The 17645-nt window shown below is 41.8% G+C and overlaps 1 protein-coding gene across 7 annotated transcripts in view; it reads left to right on the top strand.

Moving 5' to 3' along the window:
- Positions 1 to 17645, top strand: part of NXPE3 (neurexophilin and PC-esterase domain family member 3) — a 44425-nt gene that overhangs the window by 11752 nt on the left and 15028 nt on the right. For 3 of the 7 annotated variants that reach the window (XM_079767184.1, XM_079767187.1, XM_079767186.1), the window contains 4 exons: positions 496 to 643; positions 4571 to 4859; positions 10646 to 11400; positions 15842 to 15915. In XM_079767184.1, coding sequence (XP_079623310.1) covers positions 4767 to 4859; positions 10646 to 11400; positions 15842 to 15915 — 922 coding nt within the window. In that variant the 5' untranslated portion in view covers positions 496 to 643; positions 4571 to 4766. Of the gene's footprint in view, positions 1 to 478; positions 644 to 2819; positions 3368 to 4570; positions 4860 to 10645; positions 11401 to 15841; positions 15916 to 17645 lie in introns of those variants that run through there. The other 4 variants (XM_079767189.1, XM_079767188.1, XM_079767185.1 and 1 more) reach the window with 3 other exon arrangements.

The following is a 17645-nucleotide window of genomic DNA, read 5'->3' as shown; positions in this document are numbered from 1 at the left end:
TTGCATTTTAATTATGATCTATCTTGGTGTGGGCCTCTTAGGGTTCATCTTTCTTTTTCTTTTGCAGTGTAACAATTTTATTAGAAATTAGTGTTTGTTTCCATCACCTGTGCAGAACAACAAAGAATTGTAGTTGTATGATACAGAATAAGTTCCCTCATGCCAGGACCTGTGCCATCCATTAGGCAGACCCTGGTCAGATAACAAACTGAATAAAACCCAATACTCATTCGTGTCCTTAGCAGCAGGCTTCCAGTTTTTGGAGAAACTGATGAGAAAGTTTGACCTTCACCCACACTTTTTGTTTACTTTTCCCCTGGGCTGCTCAGAGTTGAAAAATTCACACAACCAAGAGTGCTTTCTAAATGGGGCTAGGACAGTGGTTGGCAAACTCATTAGTCAACAGAGCCAAATATCAACAGTACGATTGAAATTTCTTTTGAGAGCCAAATTTTTTAAACTTAAACTTCTTCTAAAGCCACTTCTTCAAAATAGACTCGCCCAGGCCGTGGTATTTTGTGGAAGAGCCACACTCAAGGGGCCAAAGAGCCGCATGTGGCTCACGAGCCACGGTTTGCCGACCACTGGGCTAGGAAATGCAAAATTCTCCAAGTCCTTACACCGCAAAGTCGGATTTAAAAAGGTAAGATTACTTCAATGAGCTCAAGGTTAGTATTTTTCTTAAGAACAAGGAAATATTTTCAATCAGGAAAAAGTATCTATAGAGTCCCAGGAAGAAAGACTAGTCACCACTGAGACAGCAGATAATCTGAATGTCAAAGCAGTAAAGAGGCTACAGGAGCTGTGAAGGTCAAAGGACAATCATGAAAATACTTCAGTGGGGAGCTGGGACTATGAGTATTAAAGGACTTCAGGAGGACAGTTGAGGAAGTAGGCCAGTGGCCTTAGAATTATTCCAGGCTCTGTGAGAAAGGCACAAAGCCAAAGCCAGAATCTGGCAAAAAGAAATGGATTTCTCTTCATCTTATTACTTCACTGAGGGTTGGAAGAACTATTTAAAGCCGATCATGAGGGTGCCTCACCTGAAAGTCTTTATACATTCAAGACTGTGACAGGTGTAAAATACCTGATTAGAGTCACATTTCCCTGCCCCATCATGTCATTTTCGTCCTTTGTTGAGTGTCTATTAACCCTGGCTGGCATTTGCCCATAGACTCTGTGGAATCAGCTATGAACAGCCACTTAAGGGCTTATTTTAAGAGTAGTTGAGAGTTGAACTTGATAACTGATGTCCCTTCTTGAATGAGTGGGTGCTAAGTAGCTATGCTGCTTTGTTATTTGTCAGGCTGGCTGAACATTCCCTTCCTGATGGCATTCCTTTGGAAAGGAATTCAGATAAGCAGCCTCCTAAGGGTATAGCCTCCTAAGGATATAGCCGAGCCCGAGGCGCAGGTGGCCAGTGTGAGCGTGCAGCTTGAGATGAAGGCTCTGTGGGATGAATTCAATCAGCTGGGCACTGAGATGATTGTCACCAAGGCTGGCAGGTCAGGGTGCCCCTCTCCTCACCATGACTCTCCCTACGTGGTACCAGTCTCGGGCAGTGGGCTTTGGACCCATCCACATGAGTGAGACTGAGAAGCAGGGTGGAGGGCGTGGCCTGGCCACCTGCTGGTCCCTCTCGGCGTGGGCCAGCTCCTTCGCTCTCTGAGTCCCGGCTCTAGTGACAGCCACCTGGCATGCCAGGCCGGAGGGTACTGCTCGGGAGGCCAGGAAGGTGGCAGAGAGAAACCCTGTGGACCTGCCCCCCGACCAGCTGGACCAGCAGCCCAGGACCCGGCACCACCAGAAATGGACCAGCTCAGAGCACACTGAAGTCCTCCACCAGAAATGGACCAGCTCAGAGCACACTGAGCTTGCAGGGAAGGCAGCTGCCTGTGAGGGGCCTTGCCATCAGCCGGCTCCCGGTGGATCTCACCTCAAAGGAAACTGGGTTTTTGGTTCCTTAGTTCAGTCTATTGCTGCTAAAGAGGAGCAGCTGGGCACATTTTAGGGGAGAATTAAGACTCTAAAACAGTATGTTCTGTTCTGTGGAGATTGCTACCCAGTTGTCTTAGGCTAAATTCCGGGTGATTGTGAGGCCTGGTTCTGCCACTGGGGCCCGCGTCTCCCAATTGGCCTGTATTTGCTGTAAGGGCCCAAAGAGAAGAAGGGAACAAGTTTTCAATGCAGTGGATTTGACCAACAGACAAAGGCGAGTGCCGGGCTATGTCTAATGCACACACATAGACACCAGCTCTGAGTCTGCCTGGCCAAAGAGACCTCAGGGCCTGTTTGCAGAGCCTTCTGGTGGCTTCTGTTTCCTTGCTGAGGCTGTCCTCCATGAGAAGCCTGGGGCCCATGCTCAGCCCCAGCTCAGTGGGTCTTCTCCAGTCCCCTCTCCTTGCTGGCCCTTCCCCACCCCTGATCAGCCCCACCCCTACCCCATCAGGGCCGGCTGGCCAACCTCCCATGGCCCCTCCCCCCGGCTGACCCGGCCCAATCGGCCCTGATCGGGGTGGGCTGTCCGGACCACACCTGTGCACGAATTTATGCTCTGGGCCTCTAGTTGGTATATAAAAATGCAACTGATTTCTGAATATTTATTTTTGTATCCTGTTACTTTACTGAATTCATTTATCAGTTCCAGTAGTATTTTGGTGGGGCATTTAGAGTTTTCTATTTACAGTATTATGAGTCATCTGCATATAATGACAGTTTTACTTCTTTCTTTCCAATTTTGATGCCTTTTATTTCTTCTTGTCTGATTGCTATGGGTAGGTCTTCCAGTACTGTGTTGAATAAGAGTGGTGAAAGTGGGCATTCCTGTCTTATTCCTGATCTTAAGGGTAACACTTCTAGTTTTCCCCATTGAATATGATGTTAGCTGTTTTTTATATATGACCTTTATTATATTGAAGTATGTTCCCTCCAGTCCCACTTTCTGAGAGTTTTTATCATAAATGAGTTCTGCACTTTTAAAAGTGCTTTTTCTGCATTTAGATTGATATGATCATATAATTTTTATTCTTCATTTTGTTTATGTGCTGTTTCACATTACTTTATTTTCAGGTATTGTACAAACCTTGCATCTCAGGAATGAATACGACTTGGAGTGAGGCAGTGTTGGGGTGTTATGAAATGGTTAAGTGCAGCCTTTCACAGTATTTGGCATCCATCTGGAAGTGGCTATGAGTGCTGGATTTATTCCTCTTTCATTTAGGAGGGGAACTACCTCTTGCCGCATATGAGTATAAGCTTTTCCAGGGGAATTTCTGGTACTTAGCACAATGTGCAATACAGAGTAGGCCTCCATAGTTATTTGTTGTGTGGAATGTTGAATCAACTTATATCATGGAAAGAGCTACTAGTAAGTACTGTGAGAGAGTCAAAGAGTATTATATACTGTTATTATTAAGTTTTTTTTAATATATTCTTTTTGTTTCTTTTTTAAAATACAGCCATAAATGGTATAGTCTAATTGGGGAGACAAGAAATACATAAAAATAGAAAGGTCAGCTGAGAAGTGAAAATAGTAAGTGCTGTGGGAATTTTGAGGATGGAGAGTATGCTGCCATAGCTTAGCCTTGTCTCCTCTATGAGGCTGGGGTGAGGAAGGGTTGTTATGGTCCTTGTGGTATGGGAATGAGTTACACAGGGGGAGCAGGTGAGTGAGGAAATAGGGGGCTTACCAGTTCCAACACAAAGCTGCAGGGAGTGATGGTGCAGCTGAGGTATTCCGAGATCTGCACCCTGATGGTTCACCTTTTTCTCCTTTACCTCTCCACCCTGCCCTCCATGGGAAACCTGACTGGGAATAAAATGCTAGCACTTTATCTTCTTACCTATATCAAAATAGCAGCTGGGGCGAGCATTTTGCATTCATTACATGGACAAACAGGAGCGGCAGACTCTGAAGTCCTCTGCCTCTAACAAATGTGATGAGGATTTGGATGTCCTGTCACTCTTCAAGCTTAGCTTTCCTCTCCTGTATCTTCAGGGCAGGTGTCTTTACTTCTGTCGCTTGTTACTCAGCTGAAGGAACATAGGGACCACATATGTGTTGGGGGAGCTGGAGACCCAAAGGGTGTTTCTTGATTTCTCCCATACAGAGGGGCAGCACTCTTGTTTTTTTAGAGTATGTCAGGGGGCTTGCACAGTATTCCAGAACTCCACATAAAGTCACAAATGTTTCCTCTTAATGCTTTTTAAATATAATTACTCCAATAATATTATATGTCTTGCACTATAATGAAATTGAAGTGATTTTTTTTTTTTACTTAGACTTCTGTAGAAATTTAACAGTTACTTTAACTTTGCAATTTCTAAGAGTTTAAAGACATTCATCTTTGTTCTCGTAAAAGTTAAAACCTAAGTAGGTAGTAGGACCAATATCATTGTATTTACACAGAAGACTGGGGTTGGGTTTCAGTAAATTGTTTGGATATGGAATAGATGTTACTGTCCCTGTCTGGTTTCTTTCCCCGCATGACTTTGGGCTTTCTCAAGGTTAAAGAACAGGAAATGTGGTATCTTTCCTCTTACCCTGTTTTCTGATCTTCCCTGTTTGCAGGAGTCCTCTGAATGAAAATGTGCTGCTTACATGAATCCCAGCTTCTCCTTTACACTCAGAACTCTGAAGGATGCTAGCAGAGAAGAAGCAAATGAATCTGAAAGCTCACCTGCAGCTCAGAAAAATAAAGACATGGAGTTTTGAGAAGTGAAGGTAGCATGGTGTTAGCCATGGGTGATCAAGACACAGCCAGATAATGTGGATCAGTTTTTATAAACTCCGGTTTTTCTGCTGTCTGCTTGCAGTGTTGACGGTGGTGGTGCTGGTCATCAATGTTACTCAGGTAGAGGTGAGTACGCAGTATACTCTTTTATAACTAAGGGGAACCAAATCGTGGGATTTGGGGGCTAACTACCTTGGGAAATGTTGATCATCAGGAAACTTATCCTGGTCACAGTTCTTGTTTACATTAATTTAGTAAGTATTTAAGAGCCCACAATAGTTGTAAACTAGGTGCTAGTCACCAAGGGTATAGTGGTAAAGACAACAGACTTGATTTCTTCACTTGAGGAATTCATGTTCTAAATACGCATGTGAGAAAATAATAGTACTAAGTAATTATAATCATATAAAAATAAAGGATAATTAGAAATTGTGAAAAATGCTATAAAGAAAGGAAAGCAGGCTACTACTCTAGAGTAGGGTTAGGGTGATGGAGGAAAGTCTTTGCAAGGAGGGGTCCTTTTAGTTGAAGATGCAGACTCTGACCTTCAATTGTGCCAGTTCCAGGAGATGTGCTGACCTTCAGCCATAGAACTAGGATGATGTAGGACCAGGATGACGCAGACCAGGATGTCACACACTAGACCATCACTTGACCAGATTCGAGGTCCTTATTGGAATGGACTGTGCTGGCCTGCACATAGAGAACTTTTCAATCCCTCCCCTTGATTTATTTGTTCTGTTTTGCCTTTCCCTCCTTATAAAACCCTCTGCCTGCACTGAGATGTTGAGATGGATTTTGTGACAAGAGTCCCATCTCCTCAGGTGACTGGCACTTGAATAAAATCACTTCCTTTTTCAGCAGCATCTGTCTCATGAGTTTGCTTTTTGTGGCGGCAGGCAGCCAAACTTGGGTTCCTGTTACAATTACACACAGGCCCTTAAGAACTCTGCTGAGTACTTGAGTGGGACTCTCTGGAGTTCTCTTGAGTTCCCTCTCTGTGCAACTGTCCTGTAGATTCTGATCAGCGTGGTCTTTTAAGACTCTCAGCTCCATCGCCTCAGTTGGAAGTACCAGTAATTTACCAGGCTGCTCCTGGGTTCCCCACCTTGTGCTGCAGCTTAGAACCGCTCTCAAGGCTGTAAGCAAATGGCGATTACAATTATCACCTCCTTCATTTCCTTTCAGGTATTGTCTTTTGTTGTCTGATGTCCAATGTGTGGAAAACGATTGTTTTATACATATTCTTTTTAAAAAAAATTGTCTCAGATGGAGAGGCAAATCTCACTGTTTCTCTATCTTGACTAGAGGTAGAAGTCTGAGGGACTTAATTTTGAGAGGAAGGAGATAATGGAGAAACTGGAGAGGAGAAGGATTAATAGACCAAGGGGAGGAGGAGAGGATGGGATCTAGAGCACAAATGGATCATACAACTCTATGTGGGATGAGGGGCACGGTGCATTGCGTGTGTTGTTATTATCATTGGTTTTGTGAGTGTGCGTTTTATTTTACCACATTCAACAGCCTGGGTATCAGAGTAGAGAAACAAGAGAGTTGTGTAGTTCTAGGGTAGGTAAAGACGTAGGAAAAGGGAGAAAGAAAAACTTGAGAGGGTAGGCCAAAGTTTCACATCATTAGTGTTAGAGTCAGCAAGGAATGTTATCAAATTCCCCTCGTAGTCCTATGTTAGTCGTTGGAAACTTCTGGACCTCATGTCAGCTAACATTATCAGCTCTTAATTATCTGCACAAACTGAACAACAATGGAGAAGGGAGGCAGCTGTAGTGAATGATTAGGACAATTCTGGACCTCATGTCAGCTAATTGGTGACAATTCTGACACCAAAAATAATAAGTAGCTCATTTAGTGGAATGAGGTAAAACATTTTCCCTTGCCTAAGAGGTCATCTTGTCCAGGTTGAGAATATTGTCATGACTTTTAACCCTTTGCACTCGCTTGCTTTTTTCTCGATTCCTTTATTCTACTCGGGATTTAATTTTTTAAATACCCCAGATTTTACAAAGCGCGGCAGTAGAATAAAAAACTGGAGTTTCTCCAGTGCGCCCGGTGTGCGGCGGCGGGCTGGCCCGAGGTCGCTGCGGCGGCACTCGGGTCTGCAACGGCGACCAGTCGCTGGGCGAGCGCACCTGGATCCGGGACCCAGCGGGGCCTCGTCTTCCCGATCCCATCTCCCATCGATCAATTCCTTCTCAGCAATTCCTCCGGCCATTGTTCTGGATGGTGTCTGCTCTGTTTTCCAGTTGTAGTTTCAAAATTGTTGTGGTAGGCAACAATCAGGCGTCTGCCCTATGCCGCCATCTTGGTCCTCCAGAAGATTCTTAAGTAACCTTAGAAATGTGGTTCTGAACACTGTGTCATCCATTAGTTTACTTTCCTTCATCCCTTCTATTCGTGACCTGCTTCGGTGTCTTCACCTTTTGGCTGCCTCCCTATAGCTCAGCTTCCCCAATCTCCCTAGGTGGTCGCTCTTGATACCCTCCTTTGTGGGCTGAATGCAAAGTCTTGGTGTTGTTAAGCCTTGATTGCTGTTGGTACAATGGGAGGATGTGACCTCCAGTCCAATTGGCTGTGAGGATCAGCTGTGTCTATGCCAGGAGACAGCCCCATTCAACTAGACTTGCAAAATTGTAAAAGCCTCTGTGCTCAGCTTGGATGGGGCGGAGTTTCAGGGTGGAGCCTACAGCCTTGGCTTCCCGTCAGCCCCGCCCTATGAGGTTCCTGTGTCTCAGTGTCCCTCTGTACTCCCTGCAAACACCTCTGAGAGAAAAGCGCCCTGGAGTTTTGCCCGCTGCCAAACAGTCTAGTCTCTCCCCCAATGAATCTGGATTCCCAGATTCTCGCCCGGAACTGGGTTTCAGTGTAGTCGGAACTGGGGCTCAGCGCAGTCTGGCGCTTTTGTCTCCTTCCCACCAGGGCGATTCAGCGGCACGGTCAACTGACCATCCTCTGCGCGCATTCCCGTGCGCGCCTCCAGTGCTCTGCCTTTCGCCGCTCCCCTGCATTTCTGCCTTATAGCCCAGATTCCCCCAGTATGAGCCTGGCTTCCCAGGGTCTCGCCCGGAACTGGGGTTCAGTGCAGTCGGAACTGGGGTTCAGCGCAATCTGGAGCTTTTATCTCCTTCCTGCTAGAGAACGCCGGCCAGGCCGTCAGTCGCCCCTTCCTCTCCGGCTCCGTCCTCCCCGCACGCGCGCGTGCTCGTGTCTCCGCCCGTGTCTCCATACCTCAGGCTTTTACGGCTTCTCTGATTTTCCTTGTGGTTTTCTCTTTGCTTCTAGTTGTGGGCATTTTAGTCAGCCAGCTTTCCTGTGGTTCTGGATGATGTCCGTTTTGACTTTTAGTTGTATTTTTGAAATTGTTGTGCCAGGCTATAGGTTAGGTGTTTAACCTATGCCGCCATCTTGGTTTCTCTCTAGTGATTTATAATGACAAACATTTGCAATAGAAAGGAAACATTAACTTTCAAGTATTGCCCCACAAAGAATTCCATTCTATATTAAAAATTGTGTTCAGTTATTATTATATTTTGAATTTCATAAGTAAAAGTTTTGTGGAAGAAAATGAGAGTTAAGATAATAGAGTCCAAGAAGATCATTAAAACTTCTCTTGTGTTTTGGGAGTAATTTTAGCTTGTGTGGGATTATTTTTATCTTGTAAAGTATTTGAAGTGGTTTGGCATGGATGGGGAGCCCGGGCCTTATTTAAGTGGTTTGTATTAGCTGTTGAAGAGAGTAATTTTTGCTTTGTTGTTACTGTTTTTTTTTGTTTTGTTTGTTTTTGTTTTTTGTCTTTTTTCCCCCTCTTGCAATTTAACTCAGCTGTTTCACGGGTTAAGTACTAAAAAGGTTATGCAACAATTTGCAATGTATATGTGTGGGAGATTTGTCCTACAGCTTTTGAATATTGTGTTCCCAGTTTTTATTCTTTTTTCCTCTTTGCTTTTTAGTTTTAGAAGTTTCTGTGGACATAGCCTCAAGCTCAGAGATTCTTTCCGCAGCTGAGCCCTTTATAGTGTTTTTGAGCTCTAGCATTTCTTTCAATTTTTATTTTAAAGACATTATATCCTAGAGAAGTTTTATGCTTGCAACGAAATAGAAAGGAAGTGTTTTGTGTCAGTCTCAGTTTTTGATAACCAGTGTTGTGGCTGGACTGGCCCTTGTGGTTCTTATGATTTTAGGACACAGCAATAACTATCATGAAGCTTGGAAAAAAAGAACAAGGTTTATTATTCATAAGTCCCAGGGGACAGGGGTACATTGTATGTCTGGCCCCATACAGTGAGGTTGTGGGTAGAGAAAGAGAGGGGCTATGGAACTGGAGTTCTACTTTTATTGGTGTCAAGGGTGGGGACCTAGGGTCTAGCACTTTTTATTGGTGAATTCAAAACATAAGAGTGAGAATTTAAAGTGTGGAAAGAGGAAGAGAAGTGGCCCAAATAGTCAGTTATCTAAATCAAAGATTGGAGGCTGGGGAGAGGCAGGGCTGCCTGGCTCTTTATCTAGTTGTGTAGTGTGTGTGTGTGTGTGTGTGTGTGTGTGTGTGTGTGTGTGTGTGTGTTTAGATAGCCATTTTTGAAGTGGATGCCTCTTTAAAATGCCTGGTCAATTAAAGTTGAAGTCAGGCTCTTATATTACAAAAAAGGAAAAGGAAAAACCAACTGGCAGGGTTTACCCAACAGAAAGATACAGATATTTCCCATATGCTCCCTGCCCCCATACATGCATAGCCTTCTTCATTATTATCATCATTTTTTTTACCAAGAACGAACCTCCATTGATACATTATAATCATCCAAAGTCTATTGTTTACCTTAGAGTTCACTCCTGGTATTATACATTCTGTGGGTTTGGGCAACTGATAATGACATGCGTCAATCATTATAATAACATACAGAGTATTTTGCCTGCCCTAAAAATCCTCTCTGCTGTGTCTAGTATTTCTTTTTGATTCTTTCTTGGAATTTCCATTTTTTCTTTTTACATTGCCTATCTGTTTTTGCATGTTGTCTGCTTTTTGCATTAGAGCCCTTAGCACAAGCATGTCAAACTCAAAGGCTAAATGGGCCAAATAAACAAGGCATGTGGCCCATGGGCTGCGAGTTTGACATGCTTGCCTTAACATATGAATCATAGTTGCTTTAAGTATCTGATCTGATTATTCCAACATCCCTTCTGTACCTGAATCTGTTTCTCATGCTTGATATGTCTTTTCAATCTGTGTTTTTTTGCCGTTTAGTATCTCTCATAATTTTTTATTGAAAGCTGGACATGATGTACTGGGGAAACTCCTACAAATAGGCTTTTAGTGGAGTGGTGCTAAGGTATGGGGGAGGTGAAACATTTTAGAATCCTGTGATTAAGTCTCAGTCAGTTAGTGAGCTTGTGCCTCTGGACTGTGAACTTAACAGTGCTTCTTAGCCCTCCCCACACTCCTTAAGTTGGACAGAATGGTTAGAATGGTCTGGAGTTGGGTATGTCCCTTATCCAAGTTTGGTTAGGCTCTGATAAAACCCCGGTGGGTTAGCCTCTGGTAAAATAGTTTCTCTTGAGGTCAGGCCTTGTTAAGAACAGAGTGCTCTGGTACATTTCAGAAGGATACCTTTTCACTTCTTTTGGAAGCACAGAGGGGAATTTTCTCCAATATTTACTTTTGAACCTGATTGAGCTCCTGGAGGTAAATCTCACAAAAGTGTGGGGATCCCTCTATGACTGTTCCTCATTTTGATTTCCCTATGTTACAGTAACATAGCCCTGTGAAACTAGTGAGCTTTGCTTTTTGAAAGTGTCATCCCACATAGTTATACTAAAATTTAAACTGAAGTAGAGATTTATTTGGTTGAATATAAGGACATTTATTGTAGCTATGGTTTCTGATTTTGTGTTTTTCTTTCCAGTATTTGGACCGTGAGACTGTCTCAGCCACATTCCTTGACAGCAGTGGACAGTTTGTTTCCTCTCAGGTGATAGGAACTAGCCGGAATCCTTACTGCGGCTATGAACATCAGACTCTGTCCAGCCAGGAGCGCGTGGAGGAGGACTCCTTGCTGACCGCCTTACAGTGGCAGATACCTGACGTGGGCCCTGTCCCCTTTTCGAAGAGCAGTGACCCTTCTTCCAGCTACTTTGTCATCTTGAACTCTGCAGACTTCTTCAAGGTGGGAAGCCAGCTAGAGGTGCTGGTTCATGTACAGGATTTTCAAAGGCAGCCCAAGAAGTATGGTGGAGACTACCTGCAGGCCAGAATCCACTCCCCTAAGCTGCAGGCAGGGGCTGTGGGCAGAGTGGTGGACTACCAGAATGGGTTTTACAAGGTCTTTTTTACTCTGCTCTGGCCAGGCAAAGTTAAAGTGTCCGTATCTCTGGTCCACCCCAGTGAAGGGATCAGAGTTCTTCAGCACCTCCAGGAAGAGAAACCAGACAGGGTCTATTTCAAGAGTCTCTTTCGTTCAGGAAGAATTTCTGAAACTACTGAGTGCAACGTGTGTCTTCCTAGGATCCTGCCCCTGTGTAACTTTACAGATCTGTACACCGGAGAGCCCTGGTTCTGCTTCAGACCCAAGAAGCTCCCTTGCAGCACCAGAATCAACCATTTCAAAGGTGGCTACCAGAAGGGCCTCCTGACCGCTGCAGAGAGTGCTTTCTTCCAGAGGTACATGCTTCTTGTCCTGAGGGGGGGGGGGGGGGTGATCTCAGAGTCCCTTTTCACTGTCTTTGTCCCACTTAGGAGACATGGTCACACTTGGGAGGCTTTCTTGTTTTGATTATGTGCTACTTACACCCTCTAAACTTGGCCCAATTCAGGAGAGGTGGTGAATAAGAAAGTAAACACAGATTTATGCTTTGTGATTGGTTTTTTAAAAGTAAAGCTTAGCGTTTATTTCAGTTCAAATTAAAGACCTTTTACCCTTGAATTTTCATTTTTTACCCTTATATTTATGATTCATTTTAGAACTGTGTAGCACCTCTATAGCTCTGTAAGCAAGATCATTAATTAACAGGACATATACAAATCATCCAAGAACAGGGCTGATAAGAGGCCTTATAGTCAGGCCAGTGTTTTAGCTTCATGTCTAGTAAACTAAAATAACTTTTTAAAGCTTTTTAAAAATCATCATCCAAGGATATGTGTTCTTTATATATTGATTTTTAGAGAGAGGAAGGGGGAGAGAGAGAGAAAGAGAGAGAAACATCAGTGTGAGAGGGAAACATTGATCAGTTGCCTCCCATAGGCTCCCCTACCTGGATTGAACCTGCAACTTAGATATGTGTCCTGACCAGGAATTGAACCCACACCCTTTCAGTGTATGAGATGATGCTCCAACCGAGCCACTGGCCAGAGTTAAACTAAAATATATTCTTTTCTTTTTTTAAAAAATATATTGTATTGATTTTTAACAGAGAGGAAGGGAGAGGGATAGAGAGTTAGAAACATCGATGAGAGAGAAACATCGATCAGCTGCCTCCTGTACACCCCCCACTGGGGATGTGCCCGCAACCAAGGTACATGCCCTTGACCGGAATCGAACCTGGGACCCTTCAGTCCGCAGGCCGACGCTCTATCCACTGAGCCAAACCAGTTTCGGCAAACTAAAATAATTTTAAGTGACATATCAGTTGTTAAAATCATATAAACATTTATTAATAGGAAGAAGACTATGAATATAGCAACATTGCTGGGTTAATTTAATGATGAGCATGGGAAGCCAGGAAATACCACAGCAAACTACATATTTTAAGTTAACAGTTTTATATTCTTGAGCGTAAGTATAAAACTCTTTTAGTATAATGATCAATATATGGACTAATGTGCAGAATGGAACGCACATTAGTATGAATTAAACTTTCTGTTTTCTTCAACATTCCATGTAGTGCTGAAATAAAATAATATTTCTAAGATATAAAAAGTTAAAAAAGCTACATGGTCAAAATTATAATTATTTGAAAGAACAAAATGTCTTTTTAAAATTTTTAATGGAACATATACTTTTTAAACATTCTTTGGTAGAGAGAGATTTTTGTTGATTACATTGGGCACCCTGAAACATTTTATATTTTATGTCCAGTCATTACTTGATGTGGTAAAATTTCCTACCAAAAGGTATGTGGTCTATAGCAGCTTCTCCTGGAGTCCGCTCTGCTCCTAACAGTTTACCCACGCATTTGATGGACTCATGCTATGCTTTTAGAAGGCCAGCAGAGGGAGCACTACGCAACGTATTTATTGTACTGGCTTTGAGAAGTGCTAAAGGACTTTAGCTTTAGTTTTAATCCTGTGTTCGATCTCAGACATGCTATTTATTGATAACTATGAACAAATTATTTTATTTCTGTGCACTTTTTGTCTGTGAATGAAAACTGCTCATTTATGAGTTGTGTTGTCAGTCTACTTAGTGGCCTAACAGAGGAGAAAGTGCAGTTTATAATTTACTCGGATTCCAGGTGAGAGAAAGGTTAGAGAATGAAATTAGTGTCAAATTTAAAATATGTCTAACATAAATCCTACCACTAAAACAAACAAACAAACAAACAAACAAAAAACAAAAACACATCTGTGAATCCAGAAGGAGAAAATAATATCTGTCCCTGCCCTTTCTTACAAATCCTGGATGAGGCTGGCTGATGGCATTTTGTAATAGAATCATTAAGAAATTCTACTTGCCCTAGCCTGTTTGGCTCAGTGGATAAAGCATCAACCTGTGGACAGAAGGGTTCAGGGTTTGATTCCGATCAAGGGCATATGCCCAGGTTGCGGGCTCAATCCCCAATAGGGGGTGTGCAGGAGACAGCAATCAATGATTTTTTCTCATCGATGTTCCTATCTCTCTTCCTCTCCCTTCCTCTCTGAAATCAATAAAAATATATTTAAAAAAAAGAAATTCTACTTACCTGGGATTTTGCTGGAAAAACTATTTGAGGTGGCATAAGTTTTTGGAAGCCAAATATTTGACAGAGTCCTGATACCGATTTTATTTTTTGCATTGTTTACTCTGTTAAAATTCTGAAACATTGCACCAGGCTAACTGAAAGAGAAAGAGAAAAATTGAATTTATCACTTGAAAGATCTTTGTGTATACTGTTTTGAACTTATGACCTGAATATGGTAAGCTGATATCCATTTTTGCTTCTTTTCTTGGTGGCTCATAATGTTGCTTAATTCAGAAAGGATTAAGAAGCTTAATCTTGGTCTTAGGGTTCCTAAATGATGGATAAATAAGGTGAGCTAATGCTTGTTTTTTACTCTTAAGGAAAAAAAAGTATTGGTTTTGGAAAAAAACAACAATACTTTGCTTAGAAGATCCTATTAATACAAGAGAAAATGAAATTATCACATACAAAGCTTCCCTTTATTTTAGCATGATTTGTAATTCTTTTTTTACTTTGTATTAAAAAGACTTCAAATCTTTAGAAACTCTGCAAGAATAATAACAATGAGCATCCTTATCTCTTTAACTTAGATTTACCATTGTTAATGTTTTACCACAAATGTTATCTCTCTCTTTCCCTCTGTATGTGTGTTTATATGTGTGTGTCTATGTATAATTTTTCCATCCAGACCATTTGAGAGTAAGTTGAAAACATCATGGCACTGATTTCCATGAGTATGCATCTCCTAGGAACAATGGACTTTCTCCAACATATAACCATAACACAGTTATCATACTTTGGACATTTATCATTGATACGATATTCTTATTTAATATGTAGCCCATATCCAAGTTTCTACAGTTGTCCCAATAATATGCTTCATAGCTACCTTTTTTATTTTAACTAATTGAGTCAATGTTTACGTACAATGTGTTTAGTTATCTCTTTAATCTCCTTTAATCCAGAAGAGGTCTCCAGTTTATTTGGTTTTTACAATGCTAAAAATTTTGATGTCACTATTTTGTAGAATGTCCCTTAATATGGATTTGCTGCTTTATTGTTTCTGCATGACTAGAGTGAGTTAAACATTTTTACAGGAAAATTGCAGAGGTAAAGTTTTCTTTGTTTCCTTCCCTTAAAGTTCTAAATTCATGAACGCAGTTGATGTGTGCCCTTTTAAAAGTTGTGTGCTCTCTTAAGTGTCACTTATTTAAGCTATGAAATTTTGTTATTCTATAATGTAACCCCCTCTACTTCCTTCATTGTTATTTTGTCTCTCTCTCCCATTAAATGTCATTTCCATAAAGGAGGAGATGCTGTGGAGTTTGTTTACTATTATATCCCTGGCATCTAGGAGTGCCTGGCATATAGTAAAGTTTAAGAATTATTTAAGAACAAATCTCTGTTGAATTGACTTTTGATGAAACAAAAAATCATGACTGCAAGTTCCTATATCAAGAGTTTGGAAAGTTAGCATTTTATTTTTTTAATTTGTTTTTGGTTTAAGTGTAAAAGACCTAATTATTGTGACCCAGTTTCTGGAAGAGTTCACCTGGTTTTCAATATTTTTCTCTTGGGCTCCAGTCTCTCCCACTTTTCACACAGCCCTCCATCAAATATTTTCTAAGCACAGACTCTAGACCAGGACCTGTGCTAGTAGGTATTGAAAACAAAAGGTGAGGGAGACACAATCTGTGTCTTCAAGGAGTTCACGTTTTAGTAAGGGGAACAGATCCTAAAGAGCCATAGTAATGATGAACAAAGTACTGCATGTGCACGTGTCTGGGGCCAAGAGCCTACAGTAGGACTCCTCTCAGTTCTGGGCAAGGCTGATGGAATCTGGCATGTGGCTTACTGCTGAACAGGCTTGCAGCCTGAGAACTAGGAACTAGGTAGTGACAACACAGATATTCTCGTCAGTGTGAGCCTTCTCCAAGTCTGAGGGTAGTAAGCAATTCAGACCAGAATTTGTCATTTTGGGAGTTTGGGTTAAGAGCTAAACAGTGAAAAATTAATTTATTGAATTCCTATCCAGATTATAAGACCTGTTTATGTCTGGAGACCTAGTTACTAATTATTAATTGTGTTGATTAATATTTATGAGAATATTTCATCTTAATGAGCCTTTATGAAATCACATCCATTTTTTATTTGTAAATAAAGACACATATTGGAAAATAACTATTCCTGAATCTAAGTCTGTACTCTTTTTATTCCTCTTTAAGTGGTGTCAATATCAAAATGCCAATCAACTCCAGCGGACCTGATTGGGTGACTGTAGTTCCCAGAAGAATAAAAGGTAAAAAGGAATGAGCTCTACGATTTGTTGCTTTTCTTGCTAAATGGATTGAGGCTCGTAGTTTCACTGATGTTACAAAACCCTTCCCTCCCCTTTAATGTGACATGGTTACTTCTGAGTACAATAGAAAATGCTGAAAGAGCTGTTAGATTAAATTAAATCAGTTAGACCTTATGTGCATAATCTTAGCTTTTGCTATTTATACTCATGTAAAAGTTGTCTTCTTCCCAACTCCTCTCTTCTTTGGCTCCTCAAGAGCCTTTAGAACTGTTCTGTCCATTATGGTAGGTATTAGCCATATGTGGCTATTTAAATTTAAATTAATTAAAATTTAAAAATAAATTCTTTTTAAATTTAACTTTTTACTTAATTTTATTTCTTTCCATTTATCCCCTCTATACCCTTTTCCACCTCTCCGCCCTCCCCACCCCACACACACTCACCACACTTGTCCATATCCATGAATTTTTTTTTTTAATTCTTGAGTCACACATGCTCAATAGCCACATGTGGCTAGTGGCTACCATTTTGGATAGCATTTTGTAAAGAATGTATCCATCATTGCAGAAAATTTTGTTGGATGCCACTGCTTTTGGATAGCACTGCTCCAGATATATTCAAGAAATGTGTGTACAATTGTCATGGAAACTTCTTAAATCAAAAACATTATGTTAGTGAAAGGAACTTGATCTCAATGTATAGTCTCTGGACTGGCAGCATCAGCATTACCAGGGGACTTGCTAGAACTGCAAATTCTCTGGTCCTACCTCAGAAACTGGGGGTGGGCACGACAATCTATATTTTAACAAACCTTCCAGGTAATTCTGTTCCATTGGTACAGGTATTATTAACATTAAAAGAATGAATTTCAGAAGTGTAAGTGTATGTGTTATATTTTTACAGAGTAGATATAATTAGTTATAGTGACTTTTAGTAGAAAGAAAGGATGAACATTATTATGGAGGCTTATGCAGATGGCAGGCAATTGCTTCTTGGCCTTTTGGTTAAGATCAAGTGCAGATTGAAGCAACATCCTTTTAGCCGTTGAAAGCTTATATATATACTAGAAGCCTGGTGCACAACATCCCAGTTGGAGAGCCCTTAGGGGATGTCCAACTGACAGCTTAGGCCTGCTCCCTGTGGGGATTGGGCAGTCGGACACCTTAGTGCTGCCGTGGAGGTGGGAGAGGCTCCTGCCACCGCCGCTGCTCTTGCCAGCTGTGAGCCCGGCTCAGGGCTTCTGGCTGAGCATCACTTCCCCTGTGGGAGCATACTGACCACCATGGGGCAGCTCCTGTGTTGAGTGTCTGCCCCCTGGTGGTCAGTGCATGTCATAGCGACTGGTCGTTCTGCCATTTGGTCAATTTGCATATTACCCTTTTATTATAAGACATATATATGTACATATATGTATACACACACACACACATACACACACATATACTGCACTCCAGGGAGTAGTGCACTCCTCACACTTCCTCATCTTTGATACCTCAGGAGGCCCTGTCCCACTACCGCATCTATTCTTCTCTCTGTTGTCTGGCTTGCCCTCCTTGTGATGTCACTGACCATCCATTGGGATGGTCAGTAGGAGGAGCTTTGGGTGGTATACTTGCATCTGACAGGTCTTGAGTTTCTTCCAGGAAGTGGTTGTGGAGAGAAGGCAGGTTCAGTAACTAGTGAGGCTTTTGATAGATTTTTAGAGGAAGAAAGCAACCATGAATCAGTAG

This window comes from Cnephaeus nilssonii, assembly GCF_951640355.1.
Source record: "Cnephaeus nilssonii genome assembly, chromosome: 3".
NCBI lineage: Eukaryota > Metazoa > Chordata > Mammalia > Chiroptera > Vespertilionidae > Cnephaeus > Cnephaeus nilssonii.
The sequence above is the reverse complement of the archived record's forward strand: the minus strand, read 5'-3'. Positions and strand labels throughout refer to the sequence as shown.